At 40.0% G+C, this 23,856-nt stretch overlaps 1 protein-coding gene across 7 annotated transcripts in view; it reads right to left on the bottom strand.

Moving 5' to 3' along the window:
* igsf9bb (immunoglobulin superfamily, member 9Bb) overlaps positions 1–23,856 on the bottom strand; it is a 682,739-nt gene that overhangs the window by 125,864 nt on the left and 533,019 nt on the right. For all 7 annotated transcript variants that reach the window (XR_011963911.1, XR_011963912.1, XM_072593172.1 and 4 more), the window contains 2 exons: positions 13,951–14,096; positions 371–513 (listed from right to left, as the gene is read on the bottom strand). Coding sequence is in view for 5 of the 7 variants with exons in the window: in XM_072593172.1 (XP_072449273.1) it covers positions 371–513; positions 13,951–14,096 (289 nt within the window). In the remaining 2 variants the exon portion in view is untranslated. The remainder of the gene's footprint in view (positions 1–370; positions 514–13,950; positions 14,097–23,856) is intronic.

The following is a 23,856-nucleotide window of genomic DNA, read 5'->3' on the forward strand; positions in this document are numbered from 1 at the left end:
TGTTGTGGAAACTGTTAATAACTTCTCCTGACCAACTGCAGCAGACCCATTTATTTGCAAACTGGGATAAGCAGAGATTAGGCATTGCAACTGTCTAGTTAGGATGACCCACAATTCTCTCCCATTTGATTTTGAATTTGACATTGGGTTGTATCCATGGAGCAGTCAAATACTTCCTCACTGGAAGACAGAAGAAAAGAATAATATAATCAAAAGGTCTGTTATAAAGAAGTTGAGAAAATCCCATCCTCTCATAAATTTCCTCAGGTCAGGTCTTGAGTATATTTTATGTGAGATATCCAGTCACTAGATCTCACACTCTTGTTCTCAGTACAACCTGGATCTCATGACCCTATATTCTACATTTTACCTTTTCAATCCGTAGTGGTCGTCCATCTTTGGTCCACTTGACTTGTGTTGCTGGCGGATCTGCATCCACTGGGCACTTGATATATCCAGGCATCCCAACTGGCAGGTAAATGATGGGAGGCATATTGACAACTCGTGCCGGATCTAACAAATAATGAACAAGCTGGGGTCAAAGGAGAAAGTGAAGGACAAATTTAAGCCTTGCTTTGTTATGATCAGATTGTCTCCATTGTGGCTGTTCTTTGATGGGGACAGAGGAAATTACATCCAATTATGTTTGTTTTTTGTTTTTGTGGTACAATTACAGGAAAATGGTAGACCTCACTGATATGTCACAGAGATGCTCTTTTATCTTTCTTCAACTGCCATTTTAAAGCCATTTGCCTGTAGAGCTCCCCAATTACATTTGTAAATCATACCGAGAACTGATAAACAAGAGGTAAAAGCTCAGAAATTGTGCATGCTGTAGGACTGATGTTTTTGTTGCATATTCAGGAGTTATGAATGTGTGGGAGTAGATTCAGTTGTAGCAAAGGTTTGCAAATTAGGTCAAATTATTCAATCAAACTACTGTCACAAATTGAAATTGCAAATATATCACTGTGATTCAAATATAATAGCTTTTTTTTGAAGCTCTTATGCTTCAGAATTTGTCGGCTTAGTGATGTCTGATTCAACTGTGTAAGTGGTAACTGTATTAATAGGTACTAGAACTAATAAATCCTAACAGGCTGTGGAACTGACCGGATCAGGTTCAACATTGTTTCAACTTCTTAGGTAAAGATACATTCCTGTGAATTAAATGGAGAATTAAATTGAGTGAAAATTAAAACAAGCATTGACCCCAATCCTGCCAATTTCCTAAAAAAGTCAGTGAGGTGAGAATTACCTTAACTGGATGGAAATTACAGACTGGTTACATCCCCTGAAACTCTCCAAAATTCATTTGGAAGCCAAGGAATGATAATGAAGACGCAGTGAGACTTTTGACCCTCTCAAGGGAGGAGGCCCCACGCTTGGAAGCTGAAGTCTAATCACATTGACTAGCACCAGCTGTTCTGACAGCTCCAACAGCTTGTCTTATACTGCAGACAGTACATGAGGAAAGAAACCAATCATCCTCAACCAAGATTAGCACTGGGAAGGCAGAATATTCCTAGTTCAGGGGGTGGGTAGGAAGGTAGAACTTGGAAAGTAGACGGGGGTTATAATCCCTTCTGGAGTGTGTCATGATGCACATAGGGTACCCTTCAAAAATAATATCCCCTTACCTAACTAAAAACCCAAAAAAAGAAACTGAGTTACCCATGCCAACTGTACTATGGCATGGGTAGGGTAATATTGGGAGTCAGTTGAGCTTTTAGGAAGTTAAATTGTCCCTTAATTATTTAATTACATGTAGTGAGTGGGTTGCTGATTTTGACCCCAAACTACTGTTGGCACTGTGGGAGTGAAATCAGTGATGGGTGGGAAAGTAGCAAATGGATGCACACCATAATTTTAGCTGCTCACCTGCTAAAAACAAACCTGGCAGATTCATGTAAAATCCAGCCCAATGCCTGAGAACAGGAATTAGTATTTTTTGTTCTTTCCAGAGAAAACACGAGTTATATTAAGACATTTTGCTGAAATAATGTGATGTGCATTTCATTTTGATCTGCCACTCTGCTTAGTTTTGTGTATTAAATAAAAAATGTCTACCAAACACACTTCCATAAACATTTTGGATGGAGATTTCTTCCCACAGGAACAGCATCTCTATCAATGAAGTTATCACATTGGGTTTGTGTGTTCCTCATGTAAAATGAACCAGGGGGCTAGATGTTCAAATCCTGGTAAATCTACAATTAATTTCTTGGGTTGTCTATAATATATATCTGGTGATTCATTGCTGTAATGCTGGTACCCTCTCACTGAGGAGACTTGGATATGAAGCCCTGCCAAAACTGACCACAGATCTTTTTTTGTTAGGCTGTACCTTCCAAAAATGGGCTAATCATATCAATCAGCATGTTCCTTTGGTTGTTTGTAATAGATAGGCAAATACCAGACTCAACCAATCTGCACTTGCTAAAGACAAATCAACATGTCTGTTTGACATGAGTCCTCAACTGTGAAGTAATGGCTGTACAATCCTAAGTGTACTAATAGCTACAACCAATTTATGATAATCAGTTCAGCTTGCAGCTCAGTTACATTTGCTCGAAATGATATACGTTCACACACGGTGACCTGTTCTCTGCAAACAAAAGAAATACACTCAAGCTATGTGGGGCTCCTGAATTACCCACAAGCTTGGGAAGCTGATAGTTCCCTATTGCTTTCTTCCATGACGATGTGTTAGGTAATCAAAGTTAAAAATCATACAACATCAGGTTATAGTCCAACAGGTTTATTTGGAAGCACTAGCTTTTGGAGCACTGCTCCTTCATCAAGTGGGTGATACCTTATGAAGTAGCAGCGCTATGAAAGCTATTGCTTCCATATAAAACTGTTGGACTATAACGTGGTGTTGTATGATTTTTAACTTTGTACACCGCAATCCAACACCGGCATCTCCAAAGTTGACTTCCAAACGAAACAGCATCCTTTCCTCCTATTGTATGAATAGTTATGATCATTTGATTAGATTAGATTGAGATTAGATTACTTACAGTGTGGAAACAGGCCCTTCGGCCCAACAAGTCCACACCGCCCCGCCAAAGCGCAACCCACCCATACCCCTTACCTACACTACGGGCAATTTAGGATGGCCAATTCACCTGACCTGCACATCTTTGGAGTGTGGGAGGAAACCGGAGCACCCGGAGGAAACCCACGCAGACACGGGGAGAACATGCAAACTCCACACAGTCAGTCACCTGAGGCGGGAATTGAACCCGGGTCTCTGGCGCTGTGAGGCAGCAGTGCTAACCACTGTGCCACCGTGCCGCCCATTTGGCATTCCTGCATTTGTCCTGATAAGTGTGTAATGAAGTCTTCATATATAACTTATTATGAGGACTTGAGTTCTGAATGACAGTGGATAAATTGATTTATTTCAAGTTCTGGAGATACCACATTTTTTTAAGTGGTCACATTGGACACTGGGACTTTTAAAAAAAAACACTATTTTATTTCAGCTAATTATTGGACTTGTTTGCTGGAGGTCACTTGCCTGACTTTTATGACTGACAGATAGTTAGTTTCTACATGAAAAGTGTTTTGTGAGCAGTTGAATTGATTCCCAACCTGTTGAAGGATAGAAACTTCTCACTTCAGCCCTCTTCAAAACATCTTGTGTATCCAGCATGTTACCTGGAACATGCATTGAGCTGCTCTGATGAGAAGCCTTGAGGGATTTTGTCTTCGTATTTCCAGAATCTCTGATTTGGCAAAGGTCCTACAGATGTGTCAAACTGACATTCCACACCGTATTATTTTCGCCTTCATTAACTAACAATTACTGGCAAATAAAATTTGTTTTGAAAAGTGTATCTGCAGCAATATCTGTTTGGATATGGTGTTTGTGTGTGTTGGGTTACTTGGAGGGTTTGATATTTATGCTTTTGTATTTAAAATTTAGTGTAAATTATCTTACATTGTTGCTGACTATGTTTTATTTTCTCAATAAGTCAACAATGTTATTGTTTATTAAAGAGCTCTGGTTAATGGGTCGTTTTCTTCTAACCCAAGTTTAGAAAAAAGTACATAAGTGCAGACATTGGAACTGGGTAAAATATGTCATTTTATGATGTGAGCCATTTGGTAATGGGACTAGAGAAACAGCGCACTCCTTTCACTTCAGTCATAAAAATACAGGATGAAAAGCTTTGGCAACAAGTCTTTCATTACAACTTTAATCATGATTTCTTTTCTAAGATTTACAATAACTAGTAACTGGAGAGGGAGGTGTATGAACCAGCAACATTGAACAGATTGCATATGGATGGGTCTGATGGTTTCTCACACAGTTTCCCCTATTGCCTCATTGATGTTGCCAGCAGCAAGGATTAGATGTCGGGGGCTCACTGATGTGCAGGGAGTAAACCATATGATAAATTAATTAAGCAGCTAGGGTTCAGGTCTGACTAACTGAATGACTGTAAACCTGGATTAATACATGATATTTTGAAGATAAATCACAAAGAGATCAATATGCTCTCCTCCCAGTAAGTAATGAGATATTTCATTGTCATACATCTTATTTTAGATGAGTTCAATTGACTGGTCTGATTCAAAGCAGAAAACATTACTCAAACAGATCAGAAGTTCATGACATACAGAAAACTGCAGATTTCCTTTCTGATATTTTTATCCATTACTGAAAGTGAGGCAAAACACAGAAACCTGGGACTGCAGCAAAACTGAAATACCAGGTCACAATGTAGAGCTTCCGATGAGGACAAATAGAGATATTTAATCAAGGAAGCTCAGACTTTGGAGGGGGCCAATACTCCAGGTCTCTAGCTTGGATGAAAGCCAAACTACTCTTTAATTTTATTTAGTTCCCTGCTGCAAGGAAATAATGAGATTATAGTAAATGTAACAGGCAGTACTCTGTCTCTCCAGCTCATATCTATCCAAGTTAGAGCAAATGTTAATGCTAATGAGACATATTTATATTCTGCTCTCCCAAGAAATGCAATTACATTCTTCAGCCAGACAATGATACTTAACTCTAAATATTCAAAAACTAATAATCAAAGCAATCTTATTTTCAAATTGAAATTACCTTCTCACTGTTCTGAACAGCGATGGTATGCATGTTATCTTAATGCTTGTATGTGTGTACTATGTGTATTAGCAAGGAAAACAAGGCTTCAAAAGGGTCTCAAACATCAATTGGGCCACTGCTACTTGACTCAATTAATTAAAGGCTAACAGTTAAGGCACAGTGCAATTTGTAACTTACTAATAACTGGTTCTAGGCAAAAGAAATGTTGATTATTTGACAAGGCCAGCATTTGATGTCCATCCCTAATTGTCCAGAGGACAGTTATGAGTCAACCACACTACTGATGGTCTGGAGTCAGGTAAGACTGGAAGATTGCCTTCCCTAAACAATGTTAATGAACCAAATGTTCTTTTTTACAATGCTTACATGGTTGTCATTAGTGTAATTTTTAAATTCTAGATCTGTATTGAAGTCAGATTTCACTATTTACCAAGATGTGAAGATGAACCTGATGTTCTGGATTATTAACCCTGTGATATTACCAATTGGGAAGTAGTGACCATAATACAATAAGCTTCAATCTGCAATTTGAGAGGGAGTGGGTACAATCTGAAGTGACAATATTTCAGTTGAATAAAGGGAAATATGGAGCTATGAGGGAGCAACTGGCCAAAGTTCAATGGATTAATACCTTAACAGGGAAGACCGTGGAGGAACAATGGCGGATATTTCTGTGTATAATGCAGAAGATGCAGGATCAGTTCATTCCTAAAAGGAAGAAAGATCCCAGGAGGAGACATGGGTGGCCGTGGCTGACAAGGGAAGTAAAGAAACATATAAGGTTAAAAGAGAAAAAGTATAACTTAGCGAAGATAAGCGGGAAAACGGAGGACTGGGAAGCTTTTAAAGAACAACAGAGGATTAGTAAGAAGGAAATACGCAGAGAAAAAATGAGGTACGAAGGTAAACTGGCCAAGAATATAAAGGAGGATAGTAAAAGCTTTTTTAGGTATGTCCAAGGCAAAAAAATGGTTAGGACAAAAATTGGGCCCTTGAAGACAGAAGCAGGGGAATATATTACTGGGAACGAAGAAATGGCAGAGGAATTAAATGGGTACTTCAGATCTGTGTTCACTGGGGAAGACACAAGCAATCTCCCTGAGGTAACAGTGGCTGAAGGACCTGAACTTAAGGGAATTTCTATTTGCCAGGATTTGGTGTTGGAGAGACTGTTAGGTCTGAAGGTTGATAAGTCTCCGGGACCTGATGGCCTGCATCCCAGGGTACTGAAGGAGGTGGCTCGGGAAATCGTGGATGCGCTGGTGATTATTTTCCAGAGTTCAATAGAATCGGGGTTGGTTCCTAAGGATTGGAGGGCGGCTAATGTTGTGCCACTTTTTAAGAAGGGTGGGCGGGAGAAAGCAGGAAATTATAGACCAGTTAGTCTGACCTCAGTGGTGGGAAAGATGCTGGAGTCTATTATAAAGGATGAAATTACGGCACATCTGGATAATAGTAACAGGATAGGACAGAGTCAGCATGGATTTATGAAGGGGAAATCATGCTTGACTAATCTTCTTGAATTTTTTGAGGATGTAACTCGGAAGATGGACGAGGGAGATCCAGTGGATGTAATGTACCTGGACTTTCAGAAAGCTTTTGATAAAGTCCCACACAAGAGGTTAGTGAGTAAAATTAGGGCGCACGGTATTGGGGGCAAAGTACTAGATTGGATAGAGAATTGGTTGGCTAATAGGAAACAAAGGGTAGTGATTAACGGCTCCATTTCGAAATGGCAGGCAGTGACCAGTGGGGTACCGCAGGGATCCGTGCTGGGACCGCAGCTTTTTACAATATATGTAAATGATATAGAAGATGGTATCAGCAATAACATTAGCAAATTTGCTGATGACACAAAGCTAGGTGGTAGGGTGAAATGTGATGAGGATGTTAGGGGATTACAGGGTGACCTGGACAAGTTAGGTGAGTGGGCAGATGCATGGCAGATGCAGTTTAATGTGGATAAATGTCTGGTTATCCACTTTGGTGGCAAGAACAGGAAGGCAGATTACTACCTCAATGGTATCAAATTAGGTAAAGGGGCTGTTCAGAGAGATCTGGGTGTTCTTGTCCACCAGTCAATGAAGGCAAGCATGCAGGTACAGCAGGTCGTGAAGAAGGCTAATAGCATGCTGGCCTTCATAACAAGAGGGATTGAGTATAGAAGCAAAGAGGTGCTTCTGCAGCTGTACAGGGCCCTGGTGAGACCACACCTGGAGTACTGTGTACAGTTCTGGTCTCCAAATTTGAGGAAAGACATTCTGGCTATTGAGGGAGTGCAGCGTAGGTTCACGAGGTCAATTCCTGGAATGGCAGGATTGCCTTACACGGAAAGACTGAAGCGACTGGGCTTGTATACCCTTGAGTTTAGAAGACTGAGAGGGGATCTGATTGAAACGTATAGGCTTATGAAAGGACTGGACACTCTGGCAGGAGGGAACATATTTCCGTTGATGGGGGAGTGCCGAACCAGAGGACACAACTTAAAAATACGGGGTAGACCATTTAGGACAGAGATGAAGAGAAACTACTTCACCCAGAGAGTGGTGGCTGTGTGGAATGCTCTGCCCCAGAGGGCAGTGGAGGCCCAGTCTCTGGATTCATTTAAGAAAGAATTGGATAGAGCTCTTAAAGATAGTGGAGTCAAGGGGTATGGAGATAAGGCTGGAACAGGATACTGATTAGGAATGATCAGCCATGATCATATTGAATGGCGGTGCAGGCTCGAAGGGCAGAATGGCCTACTCCTGCATCTATTGTCTATTGTCTATTGTCTATTGTCTAATACACCACTACCCTGCCCCAGTCCCCCATCTGAAATACAGTATGGTGGCTAATGCAAAGAGGAAGTGGTCAACAGCATTAGAGAAGACAGAACAGGCCAAAAAGATATAGAGAATGGTATAAACAGGTCTCGTAATTGCCCAATTTATAAATGAGGCCTTGGCAAAAATGGTTTATCTTGTACATTAAAACCTGGTGGAATAATCATACCTTATTTTCAGGAGTTTGAAATTCAAGACTGCATTCACAAAATGAAGCAGTCTATGTTTCCCAAAGAAGCAAAATTCGTAAATGTCAACAAGTTTAACATAGGGCAGCCTAGTTGTCTTCAAGTGATCAAAAAAATGCCCTTACATAGAACGCCTGCCCTGTACAAGAGGAGGAGATAAATACTGCAAAATATACTGTAATATACTGCAAAGGTTTGCATGTCTAATCCCATTCCTTTTCTTCTCCTCACACTGTGTCCAGTATTGTTTCATTAATGGAGCATAAATCCACAGTAAACCAGTGTTCAAGATACATGCAGGCCACCGGTGAACTTGCTCTCAAAGATCTGTGGAATTTCAACTATCGAGGTGACCAATCAGGGAAAAGTTGTCTCAGGTGTAGGAGGAACCGAATTGGTCAAGAGGTGTTTGCACAATGACAGGCTGGTTCTCACTAGTGAACCTATCAACAGCAACCTCAGGAGAAAATTAGCTGTCACTAGAGGACCTTTGAGCACCTGAGATAGTTGGCCATGCCAGAGAAAAGGTTGCTGAGCCAGGAAAGAGCTTCTTCCGAGAATGGAGGGGTGTGCTTTTCCCAGGGTGGGGCCTAGTGCCAGGGCAGAAGGGCATCTATAGGACTTGGGGAGAAGGTACCAGCAGGAGGATTAGGGAGAGGAAAAAGTCTGCAAGGATGGGAGAAGGATACCACAGGGAGCAGGGGTACGGAAAGGAGAGACTGAAGCTTTGAAGAGTGAGGAGGGAGGCTCTGAAGGACAGAGTAATTTTAAACCTGATGATGAAAGAAGACTCCACTAACTGAGAGTCAGTAACACTTGAAATTTCTTACAAAGGAGTCTGGAATATCAATCTTAAAGGTTGAATAAGTTCAGGAGCTACTAAAACATAAATAAATAGCAAATGCATCAATTGTTAAATTTAAAATGAGGTTTAGATCTGAGATGTAGTATTAAAAATAATAGCTGTTTGCTTAAAATCTTCCAGGTTTGTGCATACTTGATAGAAGCACATTCACGTGATCTTATCATCTATGGAAGATGTGATTAGAGTTGAAAAGGCTAATGTTCCATTTGCCGACTGCATTGCCTGCTGAACTTGTATGCTTGCTTTTAGAGACTTTGCATAGATTCTGAAATTCTTTGTTTCCTTACTGCTCTCTGCAGTCTTTGTTGTTTTAAATAGTATTCAGCTCCTCTATTTTTCTTGCCAAAATGCATTACCTTCATATACTCCATCCCTGAAAACTAATAGACTGTCGTCAAAATCAAAGACGTAGCTTATATGAAATTCTCAAGACAGCCCTTGAAAAAATTTCATCCCTGATTGCTAAACATAAACTATGTTAGATTAAACACACTGTATTCCTCAGTAGATTGTCATTAACTCTGGATGTTAGTTGTGGCTCAGTTATTTGCATTTCTGCCTCTGACTCAGAAAGTTATAAATTCAAAACCTCTCTAGGACTTGGCCACAAATTGGCTCTCCAGTGAAGTGCTGATGGAATGCTGTACTGTTGGAGCTGATGTCTCTTGGATAAGGTGTTAAACTGAAGCTCTGACTGCCCTCTTAAGTTGATATAAAAGATTACCAAAACAGATCGTATAGTCAATAGCACATTGCTAATTATGCGAGCTTGTTGTGTGTAAATTAACTGCCACATATCTCACAGTTGCTTTAAATATAGATTCATGGCTGTAAATAGATTTTGCATTGCCTAAACTGTATGAAGAGCTATATGAATGCAAGTCTTCCTTCTGTGGATCAAGGATATTGGACTTCATCTTTACCCATGTTGAACTTTATTTGCCAATTAGTGCATTTTGCAAGTTTACAAATTTCCCCCGTAACTTGTTTCAGTCCTTCTCATTATTGACCAATCCTCCTAACGTCTACCACATAAGCACCTATGGATTCTGCTGATATAATCCTGCCTTAACAACATCAAAACAATCTGGACAGTGAAGGATTTGGAAGATTTGGAATAAAGACAGTAATGTCATTTTAAAGGTAATCTGTAAGTTAAAAACAAAAGGCTAAAAATCTGCATGGCTACAAATTCTCAAATGTGGTAAACTGTTCCAGTGTGGAGGAAACAAGGCTCAGCTAAGGATGTGAAGATGCTACTACTTTAACAAGGTTAGGTTGTCTATGTTTTGTTTTCAAAGTGGTCATAAATGCATCGATTCCAATGTGTCTGGTTTGTATGGGTTTTGAGCCAATCTGATTATAGCTAACAAGTACTGCCTCAGAAAAAAGGCTTTTGAGTTTAAAATAAAACACTTGTACAATGAAAGGGGAATGGCCAGTTCTCCCAACTCAGATTTTCTCTGGTTTGTTTTGGTTTTAGTAGTTTGGCTGTTTTGCAGCTGCTGGTCAGTTTATAAGGCTGCTGGTCAAAGAAACCGTTCCATACTGATCCTCTCTCTCTGACATCTCTCCTGTAGGAACCTGTGTTTGATTTTACCTTTTTTGCCAAGGGGATATTTATCGGAATGTTGCAAGTATTTGGAATAATATCATTAAGTTGAGTTAGAGTCAATTGGGTTTTTAAATAGTTAAATTTTTCCATATTCTGTTCTCTTTTGTTTGTGTTTCATTTGGTAATCTTGCAAATAAATTCTGTTTTGTTTGAAATGAAGTGGTTGGGCCAGCTGTATCCCTCCTGGAATATCCAGTCTACACCTGCTTAAAACAATGAGAAAAGTTAGGGTCTGGGCTGCCTTCTTGAAATGTTTTGAAGGGGTCTGACCTGGTCCATAACAAGGTCAAGTGCTGAAAAGTTGGACCAGGCAACTTGAGTTGATTTAAGAGGTAGAGCAGGGGGACCTGGTGCTAATGCTTCCCAAAATGGATGACTGTAAAATGGGTCTAATTTTTGCCCTTCCAAGCAGATTGTCCAATTTCTGATCTAACCAATGACATCTCAGTAATTAACTGAATTTTCAAATCTCTGATGGAGATTGCCAAAATTAAATGTATCGTCATTCTGATAGACAATCAGAGGTTGGAATGCCATTTCCTAGAATATGGGCACTGAATGGTTAAATCCTTTTTCTAGGACAGTGCCAATTATTGGCTGTGTTAGTTTTGACTTTTCTCCAATGAACGACTATCAATTACTAGATGCAACGCAATAACAGCACGCTTTTGGAGAAAGAATTTATTCCAGTCACAGCCTAGTACATTATCTTGGATTGACTATTCCAGATTCTGAATGTAAGATTTTTTGTTTTACTCAGATGGGCATTAGATTGATTCTGTTATGGCTTTGTCCATAACAGTCACCTCTGGCTTGTTTGTATCAGCTAGAAAAGCAGTCTCTAACTAAATCACAAGCAAGCAATACAACAACTTATTTGAATAGTGACCTAGCAATTTATTAAAACCCAGTGAAACAATCAAAGTAACAGGTCACACTTAAACTGAAGGTCAACCTAGACTCATGTTCTGTAACAAACTTGAATGAAAAACATCATCAGTAACAGTCATCATGAGACAAATCCATCTTTCACCAATGTCCATCAGGGAAGGAAATCTTCTATCTTTCCATGAGCTGGCCTACATGTAACCTCAGTGCAACACAATATGGTTGACTCCTGACTCCCCGTTGAAATGATGTAGTAACTTAGTTATATCTAACCACTATGAATAAGTCTAATAAGAACTAGATCTGAAGGACCACAGTGATAATGAATTAAGCACCGAAAACAAAACAATGGAGGCAGTCCCAAGAACGTTCATTAGTTTGAACCAAGGAATGGAAGGATTAATTCATGAGGATGGTTGGAGTTTAGATGAATCAGAGACAACTTTATTGAAATATGGAAGAGTATTAAGGGTTGAACAAGTTTCGTGCTGAGATGTTGTTCCCCTTGTGGGTGTGTTGAGAACTACTGGGTAAATTCTCAGCCTAAGGAGCTACCCAATTAAAACAGAGGAGGAATTTATTCTCTCAGCGGTTAGTGAATCTGTGGAATTTGTTATTGCAGAGGGCGGTGAAGATTGGATCATTTTGTATATTTGCAGCTGAGATGGACAGACTTTTAATCATTAAGGGAATCAAGGGTTGTGGAGTAAATGCAGGAAAATGGAGTTGACGATCAGCAGGTCTGCCAAGATCTGCTTGAATGGTGCAGCATTCTCAATTAGAAGAATTTCTTCCCATGTTGAGTAATCTCTTCGTCATATATCTGCCCAGTCAATTTTACAAAGTGCTCCTCACTGTCATGTGGGGCCTTGAGGCAAAATTAGGAGATTTGTCCAAAAGACAAATTAATTTTTATGGCAAAGGTCATTCAAGGTCATTCCTGGTGCCATCCATAATTCGCAATCTTTATTATATTTCACACTTTGCCATGGTGGGATCTGAACTCATAACATTTGTCTTTACTAGTCATTACCATAATCACCAGGTTATCATTCCTAATTCATGCGCTGCAGAGGAGCAAATTGGAAATCCCAGGAATTGATGCTTTGCATAAATGTGAAATTTCTTTGAAACATACAATGACAGTGCCTCATTACCCACACTCTCACAAAACATCTGGCAAACATTTAAATTGTTTTAAACAAATGGTGATTTTTGATAAATTATAATACTGATTACATTATGGTCTTGTTTGGAAGGAGCTCTAACAACATTACCATTTTACTTTTCTCAAATGTTCATAATTAACTTATTGGCACCATGGTAAACCATTTTCAATATGCATAGATTAAGAAATCAAGAATTAGAATGCAAAGAACACAACATGTGCTAAAGCACTATATTAGGCATAGAACATGAGCAAAGTGCCTGGCAAATGGTTGCTGTTTATTTTATCAATGATCAACACTTAGAAGCTAAACATTTTGTTTAATGATTCTTGGAGAAAAAGGAAAATAACTGTTTAAAAGACAACAATGTGAAAATAAGCCTAACCTTTACCTTATTACATTGTTCATCACAGTGGGGTTTACTATGTTAATGTCTTTTGAATATGGAGTAATTGGTGTCAACATTGAATATATTCTGAGTAGCTGTTTGGACTTCTGTTAACTGATAACTTCGGTTAGTTCATTCATAACATAATTCTTCACTATTTTCCCAATGACCAATATTAATCTAACTGGCCTAAATTACCTGCATTTTTAAAAGATTCTCTCTCCCTTTCAGAAAATAACTGATATGAAATCTGATAAATATAGTGCATATTCACAGTGCTGAAAAGCACGTTGAAAATATGTTTCCAGTTGCAGTAACTTTTGAGTTTGTGAAATAGAAATTATGGAAGATATTTCAACATTGTCATTATGAGAGGAATGGCATATTAGCAACAAGAGAGCTCATCAGTGTATCTTCTATTCCTAGAATGGACTTAAAATTATTCCAATGAGTTATGACCTGTGATATCCTCAACTCTGTCATTGTTGTCTGAACACGATAGTTTACAGATTCACTACTGATTCCATGTGGTTGGATAATTGGACCTTATTGCACAGTACACTGCAAACACATCTGGGGTAACTTTAATATTGCATGACAGTGTAAAACAAACAAAGAATAGTCAGTGTTTCATTTAATATTGATTTGCATAATTTCAGTACATATTACCACGAGATAAATGACACTTGCAGCTCATTGCCAATTGCATTGTCTTCTTCACTTTGTTTAATGGTGGTGTGAAGCTACAAGTATGAACAGGATATTAGAGTCTGAAGTCCAAGACTTCAATGGGCTGGGAAGCTACACCGTTTTCACTGGTGGCACTTGAAAAATAAAGTGTTTGAGGAAGACAAATGCAGAGATAATTGCAGGTTAAACCTCTGGGGCTTTGCCCTCCTATCCCTCCCCGCAAAGGCCACACTCACACTGGACTGTCAAGTAGGACGAGGCTGAAGGAGAACGCCCAAGGCTGTTACTAGGTACACAGGTGTATTTTCCAGCATCCTCAGGCTTGACTCGGAAGATGATCAAAGTTCCATCAATCAAAATTCGTACCCTCAGCTTCAGATCGCTGTTAGAAACAAAAACAGGAACAGAAACTTTTTTAGTTAACTTTAAAATGTTCCAAGGTTTATTCTTTATGTATTTTTTAGATACTGATAGTCTTCTAGAAATCTATCATTGGTTGACACAAACAATGTTCATAGAAACATGTGTAAATCCAAATGAACCTGCTCCTTTAGGAGGTGGAAGATCTTATGGAAGTGTTAGAACTAAAAAATAGATACCTACAAAGAAGGGAGCTGGTCTGTAATCTATTGGAGAGTTTCAAAAGGTATTTCAAGTAATATGAGTGTGGGGCAGACTTGAATCATCTGTCGTTTAACTGCCCATCATTTTCAGATATCGGTATGTTTGTAAAAAACCAAGAATGGCAATATGCATTTCAAGTTCCAAATTAGATTATAAACAAAACACACTCCATGGTATGCGTGATAACTAATCATGCTAAAAGGCCTTTTTGCAGTTATCAAAAGTAAGAAAGTTCATGCTGACGAAGTAGTATTTCCCCACAGCAAAACCAAAATAAAAAAACGCTGGAGAAACTCATCGGAGCGGGCAACATCTATGAAGAGAGGAAGAGAGTTAACATTGAGTTTGAAAAGATTTCTTCAGGTAGGGGGTGGAAAATGGTGCATTTTTACTGATGTGAGAGAAGGACCACATGGACCAGTCAAAGGGATTGCTAATGGAAAAGGAGGGATTGAGATGTAGAAAAGGTGTAAATGTTAAATGTGTCAGCATTTTCTGTTTTTATTTCAGATTTCCAGCATCTACAGTATTTTGCCTTCATCTGTAGCATTTTACATGTTCAGAACAGTCTGTCAGTATTGAATGTACCTAGATCAAGTTTACAGAATGGGTCGATACATTGTAAAAGTCTGTCTTTTCAATAGTAACAAAGTGCCTTTGCCACAACTGTAAAAAAAACACACTATGTATCTAATAGTGTAACATATCCATTTCATGTATAGTACCAACTATCTTTTCAGAAGCCCTCTGAAAGAAATTGCAAATTCAGCATAAATTTGCATTACACTGCAGGTAGGTTTAAACTACAGGTTTGTAGCCACTAGATTTTGTTTCAATTTGCACAAGACCATTTTGACAGTTATTAAAGGTAAAGCTGTCACAATGAAATGATAAACATGGTCTGCTTCAGATTTCATTGACAGCAGAGCAGTCAAAGCAGGATGGGTAAATGTGCTACTCTGAATCTTCAGAAACTGTACTGATGAACTGGAGATTTTCCTGAGACTATGCTGGTGAATTAGAAACAAGTATGACACATTGAAAATGCTACCGAGAGATTAGAAACCAGACCCAATGAATCAAAACCCTTTTACTTAATTAGTTAAAGGGGAATCCAGATGGAACACATAAAAGTAGGTTTATAATTGTTCTTAGAGATAAAATTAAAATTGTGGATTGATGAACTATTACAGATCCTGCTTGGCTTGCATACTATCTGAATCAATAGCAATAAAAATATGCAGAATGTACAGTAAGCATCAGGTACACAGTATGCAGAATGTTGAACATCTTACTTCAAAACAGCTAATACTACATTTAAAACCTAAAAATGAATTCAGAGACACGTGTGAAACAAAATAAGACCCAATCAAACAAAACTGTATTCAATTAAAATCCAAATCACAATCTAGTCCTCCATAATCCATGACTGTCCTCAAAACAACTGTTCTGTTGAAAGGTAATGACTGAAATCTTAGTCACACTGAGGTAGAGAGTCCTTCCATCTTGACTGTGAGTCAACCAGATTGATGGAGTTGCAACATGGGTCACTATAGCAGTCAATGGTACGTGAGCATATGTGCACCTTAATTTTTATCAAATATGCATTAAACATACAGCTGAAGGAAAATTAGAAGTACAATCCATTTTAAACATGGTCAATCAATAATATGTTGCTGACCACCAGGAAATTGCATGCAGATGTTTTTGAAATGGGGATTTCCTGTTAATTAATAGAACTTGTTTGAGCATTTGATCTCAGACAAAATGAAACTCTGATTTACAAAGCAGTGTGTAAGAGACCACATATTTTCCCTATTTTGGACCATAAACTGAGAGAAAATACCAAGAGAGTAATGCAACTGGAAATTCAAGTGCCACACAACTGTAGCTGGCTGTATGTTAATGTAAAATTGTTCACTTTGCTGAGAAAAGATAATGAATTGGTGACACACTAACAAAAATGTGGTTGTACTGGAATGGTTAAGAATTTGGGTGGGGAAATCATAAGAAATTGTATCAATTTTGCATGAAGAATGAGTGATGGAGGCTAAATGTAATTTTATTTTGTTCTGCTGTTTTTTACCTAGTGATAAAATGCATCTAAAACTGGTGTTTAATCTCATTAAAAGTGAAGGCATGAAAGAGACCAGATATGTTTTCTTTTTGAGAAAAGAAACTGGAACAGAGGTCGGGCTGCCATGTAACCAAACTATCAGGAGAGTCTGACAACTGGGCATTTAAGTGCATTCAACTGGTTGGCACAGTGGTTAGCACTGCTACCTTACAGGGCTAGAGACCTGGGTTCAATTCCCCACCTTGGGCAACTGCCGGTAAAGAATTTGCACATTCTCCCCAGGTTTCCTTCCACAGTCCAACAATATGCAGGTTAGGTGAATTGGCCATGCTAAATTGCCTATAGTTTGAGTTGAATGGGTTGGTGTGTACTTTTTGGGCCAAAGGGCCTGTTTCCACTCTGTAAGTAATCTAAAAAAAAATTTTCAACTGTGCCAGACAATGATGATTTTGAAGCAGAAAGAGAACAAATTTGATACTGAGCTGCAACCATGTCTTTTGAGTTTTGGAATTCTACTTGAAAATAATCCTCAAACTGGTTCAGCTGCTAAGTGTTAAAAGTTGCAAATGCCAGGGCAGACGAGAGAGAAATGTCATTGCCTGCTGCACCTGAATGTCAGCTTTTAGCTTCCTTTAGTGTACTGCCTGTCAACTGCAATATATAGCTCCAGATATTACTCTACTGTCCCATCTAAGGATGCTATATATTTACACCATACGACCATAAAATACAGGGGCAGAATTAGGCCATTCAGTCCATCAAGTCTGCTTTGCCATTCAATGGTGATTGACATGTTTCTTAACTCCATTCTCCTGCCTTTTCCCCATAAACTTTGACATCCTCATTAATTAAAACTCTGAGTATCTCTGTCTTCAATGCACTCAATGGCTTGGTCTCCACAGCCTTCTATAAGACCACAAGACATAGGAGCAGAAATTAGGCCATTCAATCGTGGCTGATAAGTTTATTAAACCCATTCTCCCAGTTTCCCCCTGTAACCCTTGACCCCTTTGATACTCAAGAACCTATCTATCTTAGTCTTAAATGTACTCAATGACCTGGCCTCCACAGACATCAGTGGCAATAAATTCCATAGATTCACCACTCTTTGGCTGAAATGTTTCTCCTTATCTCAGTTCTAAAAGTTCTTCCTTTTTCTTCAAGGTTGTACCCTTAGATTCTAGTCTCTCCTACTAATGGAAACATCCTTCCAACATCTTCTCTGTCCAGGCCATTCAGTATTCTGTATGTTTCAATTAGATCCCTGTCATCCTTCTAAACTCCATCGAGTATAAACAGAGAGTCCTCAATGTTCCTCATATGTTAAGCACTTCATTCTGAGGACCATTCTTGTGAACCTTGTCTGATTACACTTCAGGCCAGTACATGCTTCCTGAGATATGGGGCCCAAAACTGCACAATACTCCAAATGTGGTCTGACCAGAGCCTTATAGAGCCTCAGAAGTACATCTCTGCTTTTATATTTAAGTCCTCTCAAAATAAATGCCAACATTGCATTTGCCTTCCTAACTACTGACTCAACCTGCAAGTTTACCTTGAGAGAATCCTGGACTAGAACTACCAAGTCTCTTTGCACTTCAGACTTCTGAATTTTCTCCCCATTTATAAAATAGTCCATGTCTTTATTCTCCCTATCAAAGTGCATGACCTCATACTTTCCCATATTATACTACATCTGCCACTTCTTTGCCCACTCTTCTAACTTGACCAAATCTTCTGCAGCCTCCCTGCCTCCTCAATGCAACCTGTCCCTCTACCTATCTTTGTATCATCTACAAGCCTTGCCAGAATGCCCTCAGTTCCTTCACTTAAATCATTAATATCTAAAGTGGAAAATTGTGCCCCTAACAGTGAGCTTTGTGGAACACCACTGGCTGCCATCCTGCTTTCTGCCAGATGGTGAAGCTTCTATCGATACTAGCATCTTGCCTCTAACACCATAGGCCCTGATCTTACTCAGTAGCCTCCTGTTTGGCACCTTGTCAAAGGCCTTTTTGAAGTCCAGGTCGATAACATCCATTGGCTCTCTTTGGTCTAACCTACTTGCTATTTCCTCAAAGAATTCTACCGGATTTGTCAGGCATGACCTCCCTTTGATGAAACCATTCTGACTGTGCCCTGTATTACCATACACTTCCAAGTATTCAGAAATCTGATCCTTCACAATAGATTCCAGAGTTTTACCCAACACCGAGTTTAGGCTAATTGGTCTATAATTTTCCCTCTTTTGCCTTACTTCCTTTTTAAAAAGGGGTGTCATATTAGTGATTTTCCAGTCCTTTGGGACCCTCCCCCCACTTCTAACGATTCCTGAAAGATCACCACTAATATCTCCATTATCTCCTCAGCTATCTCCTTTAGAACTCTGAGTATATTCCATCTGGTCCAGGTGATTTATCCACCTTCACGCCATTCAGTTTTTCTAGCATCTCTCCTTGGTGATGGCCACCATACTCAGCTCTGCTCCCTTACTCTCTTGAAGTTTTGGAATATTACTCGTGTCTTCCACTGTCAAGATTGACACAAAGTAATTGTTCAGTTCCTTAACCATTTCCTTGTTCCCCACTGCTACCTTTCCAGTGTCATTTTCCAGGGGCAATGAGTTCTACAGATTTACCATCCTCTGACTGAAGAAATTCCTCCTTCACTCTGAGGCTGTGCCCTTGGGTCTTAGTCTCTCCTACTAGTGGAAACATCTCCATATCTAGGCCTTTCAGCATTCTTTAAGCTTCAATAATATCCCTCCTCCTCATTCTTCTAACCTGTATCAACTACAGGTCCAGAATCCTGAACCATTCTCCATATGACTAGCCTTTCATCCCCAAGATCATCTAATACCAGCACATTCTTCCTCATATTCAGGGCCTCAGCAGTACATCAATGCTCTTGTATTCTGAAATACCCGAAATTAATACTAACATTGTATTTACCTTCATTACTGCAACTGAACCTGCCCATTAACCTTAAGAGAATCCTCAACTAGTACTCCTAAGTCACTTAGTGCTTCAGATTTCTGAAGCCTTTCCTCATTGATCTGCATGCAAAACAACAATAAATCAATCAATCAAAACATCTATTCTTCCTACCAAAGAGTATAACCGCACATTTTCCCAGATTCTATTCTATCTTCCACTTCTTTGTCTACTCTTTTAGCCTGTTCAAGCCCTTCCGCTGTCTCACCCTTTCCTCATCACTACTTGTCGCTTGACTTATCTTTCGATCATTTGCAAACCTAGCCAAAATACCCTCAATTCCTTCATCCAGTTTGTTGATGAAAATGTGTATACTTATCATTTCAACACTGACCCCTGTGGAAATTGACCACACCCTCACTCCCATCCTTAAAAAGACAATCACCCATGTGTGAAGTAAAACCTAGGATACTAATACTGTGAGGTAGCAATGCTGACCACTGAGCCACCATTAATTTCTAACATTCAGTCAATAGTTAAATCTCATCTCCTTTTATGCTTTAAACCAGCAAGGTTCCTGTGGCAGAATCTGAGATACAAGTCCCTGTAGAAGTACTATAGATTGTCATGTTAGACAGCCAGACATCCATTGATATCAGGAGAAAGTGAGGACTGCAGATGCTGGAGTACCAGAGTTGAAAAATGTCGTGCTGGAAAAACACAGCAGGCCAGGCAGCATCTGAGGAGCAGGAGAATCGATGTTTTGGGCATAAGCCCTTCTTCAGGAATGAGGCTGGTGTGCCAAGCAGGCTGAGATAAAAGGTAGGGGGGAGTGAATTTGGGGGAGGGGCGCTGGGAATACATAGATGGAAGGAGATGAGGGTGAGGGTGATAGGCCAGCGAGGGGGGTAGGGGCGGAGAGGTTGGGAAGAAGATTGCAGGTCAAGAGGGTGGTGCTGAATCCAGGGGTTGGGACTGAGATAAGGTGAGGGGAGGAGAAATGAGGAATCTGGAGAAATCTACATTCATCCCGTGTGGTTGGAGAGTTCCCAGGCGGAAGATGAGGCGCTCTTCCTCCGACTCAACACAGACATTTACTACAAACCGACCGACTCCCACAGCTACCTAGATTACACCTCCTCCCACCCTACCCCCCTGTAAAAATGCCATCCCATATTTCCAATTCCTTCGCCTCCGCCGCATCTGCTCCCAGGAGGACCAATTCCACTACTGAACAAACCAAATGGACTCCTTCTTCAAATTTCCCCTCCGACGTGGTCGACGATGCTCTCCACCGCATCTCCTCCACTTTCCGCCCTTGAACCCCACCCCTCCAATCGCCACCAGGACAGAACCCCACTGGTCCTCACCTTCCACCCCACCAACCTCCGGATACATTGTATCATCCTCCGTCATTTCCGCCACCTCCGAACAGACCCCACCAACAGGAATATATTTCCCTCCCCACCCCTATCAGTGTTCCGGAGAGACCACTCCCTCCGCGACTCCCTCGTCAGGTCTACAACCCCACCAACCCAACCTCCACTCCCGGCACCTTCCCCTGCAACCACAAGAAGTGCAAAACTTGTGCCCACACCTCTCCCCTCAACTCCCCAATGGATCCTTCCATATCCGTTGCAAATTCACCTGCACCTCCACACACATCATTAACTGTATCCACTGCACCCGATGTGGTCTCCTCTACACTGGGGAGACAGGCCACCTACTTGCGGAACGTTTCAGGGAACACCTCTGGGACACCCGCACCAACCAACCCAACTGCCCCGTGGCTGAATACTTTAAAACCCCCCTCCCACTCCGCCAATGACATGCAGGTCCTTGGCCTCCTCCATCGCCAGACCCTGGTCACACGACGCCTGGAGGAAGAGCGCCTCATCTTCCACCTCCAACCACACGGTATGAATGGAGATTTCTCCAGATTCCTCATTTCCCCTTCCCCCACCTTATCTCAGTCCCAACCCCCAGATTTAGTACCGCCCTCTTGACCTGCAATCTTCTTCCCGATCTCTCCGCCCCCACCCCCCCTCCAGCCTATCACCCTCACCCTCACCTCCTTCCACCTATCGTATTCCCAGCGCCCTCCCCCAAATTCCCTCCCCCCTACATTTTATCTCAGCCCGCTCGGCACACCAGCCTCATTCCTGAAGAAGGGCTTATGCCCGAAACGTCGATTCTCCTGCTCCTTGCATGCTGCCTGGCCTGCTCTGTTTTTCCAGCACAACATTTTTCAAATCCATTGATATCAACATTATAAAGGTTTCTTGAATTTTGTTCTGATTCCTGATAGAAGCAAACTGGATTCTTGCTTGAGGCTGCTGCACATAATTTCTTGTGGAAAGTATCTGTTGACACCAGTCATCTGTTGATACATTCCAACTACACATGATCACCACTAACTATTCTAAAAATGTGCAATATAAAGCTGATTACTAAAAATGTTTTTAAAAACTCCTTTTTTAACAGATTTTTTTCTCCTCACTTGTATGCTTTTCATTATTTTTCTATCGCTTTTAAGGATGTGTTAAGGTTTTAATCATTCTTTACTTCTGTTTATTTGAGAGATTTCACCACTACTATGCATGCTCCTGGGTGTCAGTGAAAGCACCCTTTCTGGTGTATGATAGAGCTCTCGATGTTGCTTTCCAATACCCCAAAGTTTCACTTAAAACACCACATCAGATACTAACCAGACTGTGGCATATAAAAAGGAAATCTCAATTATTTTCATTTTCTTCTATTTTCTCCAGTTGAAATTAAAACAACATTGAATAACACTGCAATGCAATAGTCACTGATACAATGCACAACACCAGCAGTGATTTATAATCACTGGCAATAAAACATTAAGAAAACAAAAACCAAACTGCTGTTAAAAAAAAGTTCAGATTGCTGGTTTCCTTCCATTGGCTACTAAGTCTAATACTGTCGAAAGAGAAATGGCAAAACACAACTTAGAATCCACATTTTAGAATTACAATGCACATTTTTCCAACAACCTTTTGCACAGCTTGTCTTGAATTCAATATGCTGCAGCCTCTCTCCTCCCAAGAGTCAGGCATAAACAGACAGCAATTCTTACTCATCTTCTTTACAAAAGTAATTGGAGGTGATGTAGCTTCAACACAAATTGCTTATTCATTCCTTAGTCTTTAACTTCACATCTTTATGCTTGGCTGTATTGACCACCTAATTACTGTGCCAGGGATGTACTCTCCCAGGTTGAATATCTATAGGATGTCCCACTACTGTCCCATTGCAACTCTGTGCCCATTTATTCCCCTTGACTTGTATTTTTAAGTGTGTTCCTGATATTCATTTTGACTATTACTGTCTTGAGATACTATAAGGACAAATTCATACTTACACGTGTTTGTAAAATCAATCTTTCTAAGAGTACTTCTCACACATGCTTAGGTCCTTCCCACATGATCTGAGAATGGAAGATATTAAAGGGAAGACAGGCTCCAATGATTGATTCATGCTCCTGAATTATTAATGTGCACCATCTGGAATGTCTAGAATCAAACTTCTTCTTGAAAGGCTCAACTTTTCTCATTCATTTTTGAAGATGTTCAATTAGTTTTAGCATACATGTAGTAACCTCAGTGATGCCCTATTTCAGTTGAGGATTCAATCTGTTATCATTCAGCTCATGCCAGTTTAGGTCCACATACTTGGTTACTGTTGCAGTTTGTCAGGTTCTCAAAGCCATGCCTTGACGCAAAATACTTCAACTCTGCAAGCTTAATTCCTCCAGTGGCATAAATGCATTACCTGCAATTTGTGTCATTTCAAGTTTACTCTATTCAATGAGTGAATTACTAACTTCTTTAGATAAGTTAATTTTGTTAGAATATCATCTTCCTCACGTACAGTGTACTATACAGCTACATCATAGCCAGGAATTGCTCAGTGGGTAAATGAACAATCCACCTTGAATATAGGGAATCGGCAGTCAATCAAACATGATTGATCCACATCACAGAGAGGGTACCAGCAACATTCAGACATAATCAATCCACATCACAGAGAGACGATTGACAGTCAGCCAAACACAACTGATCTGGTGATGAGAACGAGGATAATGATTGTTTCCTTCCTGCTGAGTTCATGCAAGATAGTTCAATATAGCTAAATCATGAATGAAGATTCATTGTACTTCTTGAAGAATTGCAGTTTAACTCTTCTTAAGCAGGTAACAATTCACAAAATATTGTCAAATTAACAGTGATGTCAGTAAAATTCTGCATAAGTGTCTCAAAGGAATTTGTGATTCCTCAACCAAATCAAACCACAACAACAGCCTGACACAAAAATGTCCATGAATTTCAAACTACACTCAGTTAGATGAACTTGTATGCCTAGTGGCTGGAGCTGCAGTAATAAGGTCCCATGCTTCCTACTTTATACTGTTAAAATTCCTACTACAGATTCTTGCGTATGACTCTGTAACAGAACTGGAGGATGGCCTGAAAGTAAAGTAACAG

The sequence above is a fragment of the Chiloscyllium punctatum genome, chromosome 23 (assembly GCF_047496795.1).
Source record: "Chiloscyllium punctatum isolate Juve2018m chromosome 23, sChiPun1.3, whole genome shotgun sequence".
Lineage (NCBI taxonomy): Eukaryota > Metazoa > Chordata > Chondrichthyes > Orectolobiformes > Hemiscylliidae > Chiloscyllium > Chiloscyllium punctatum.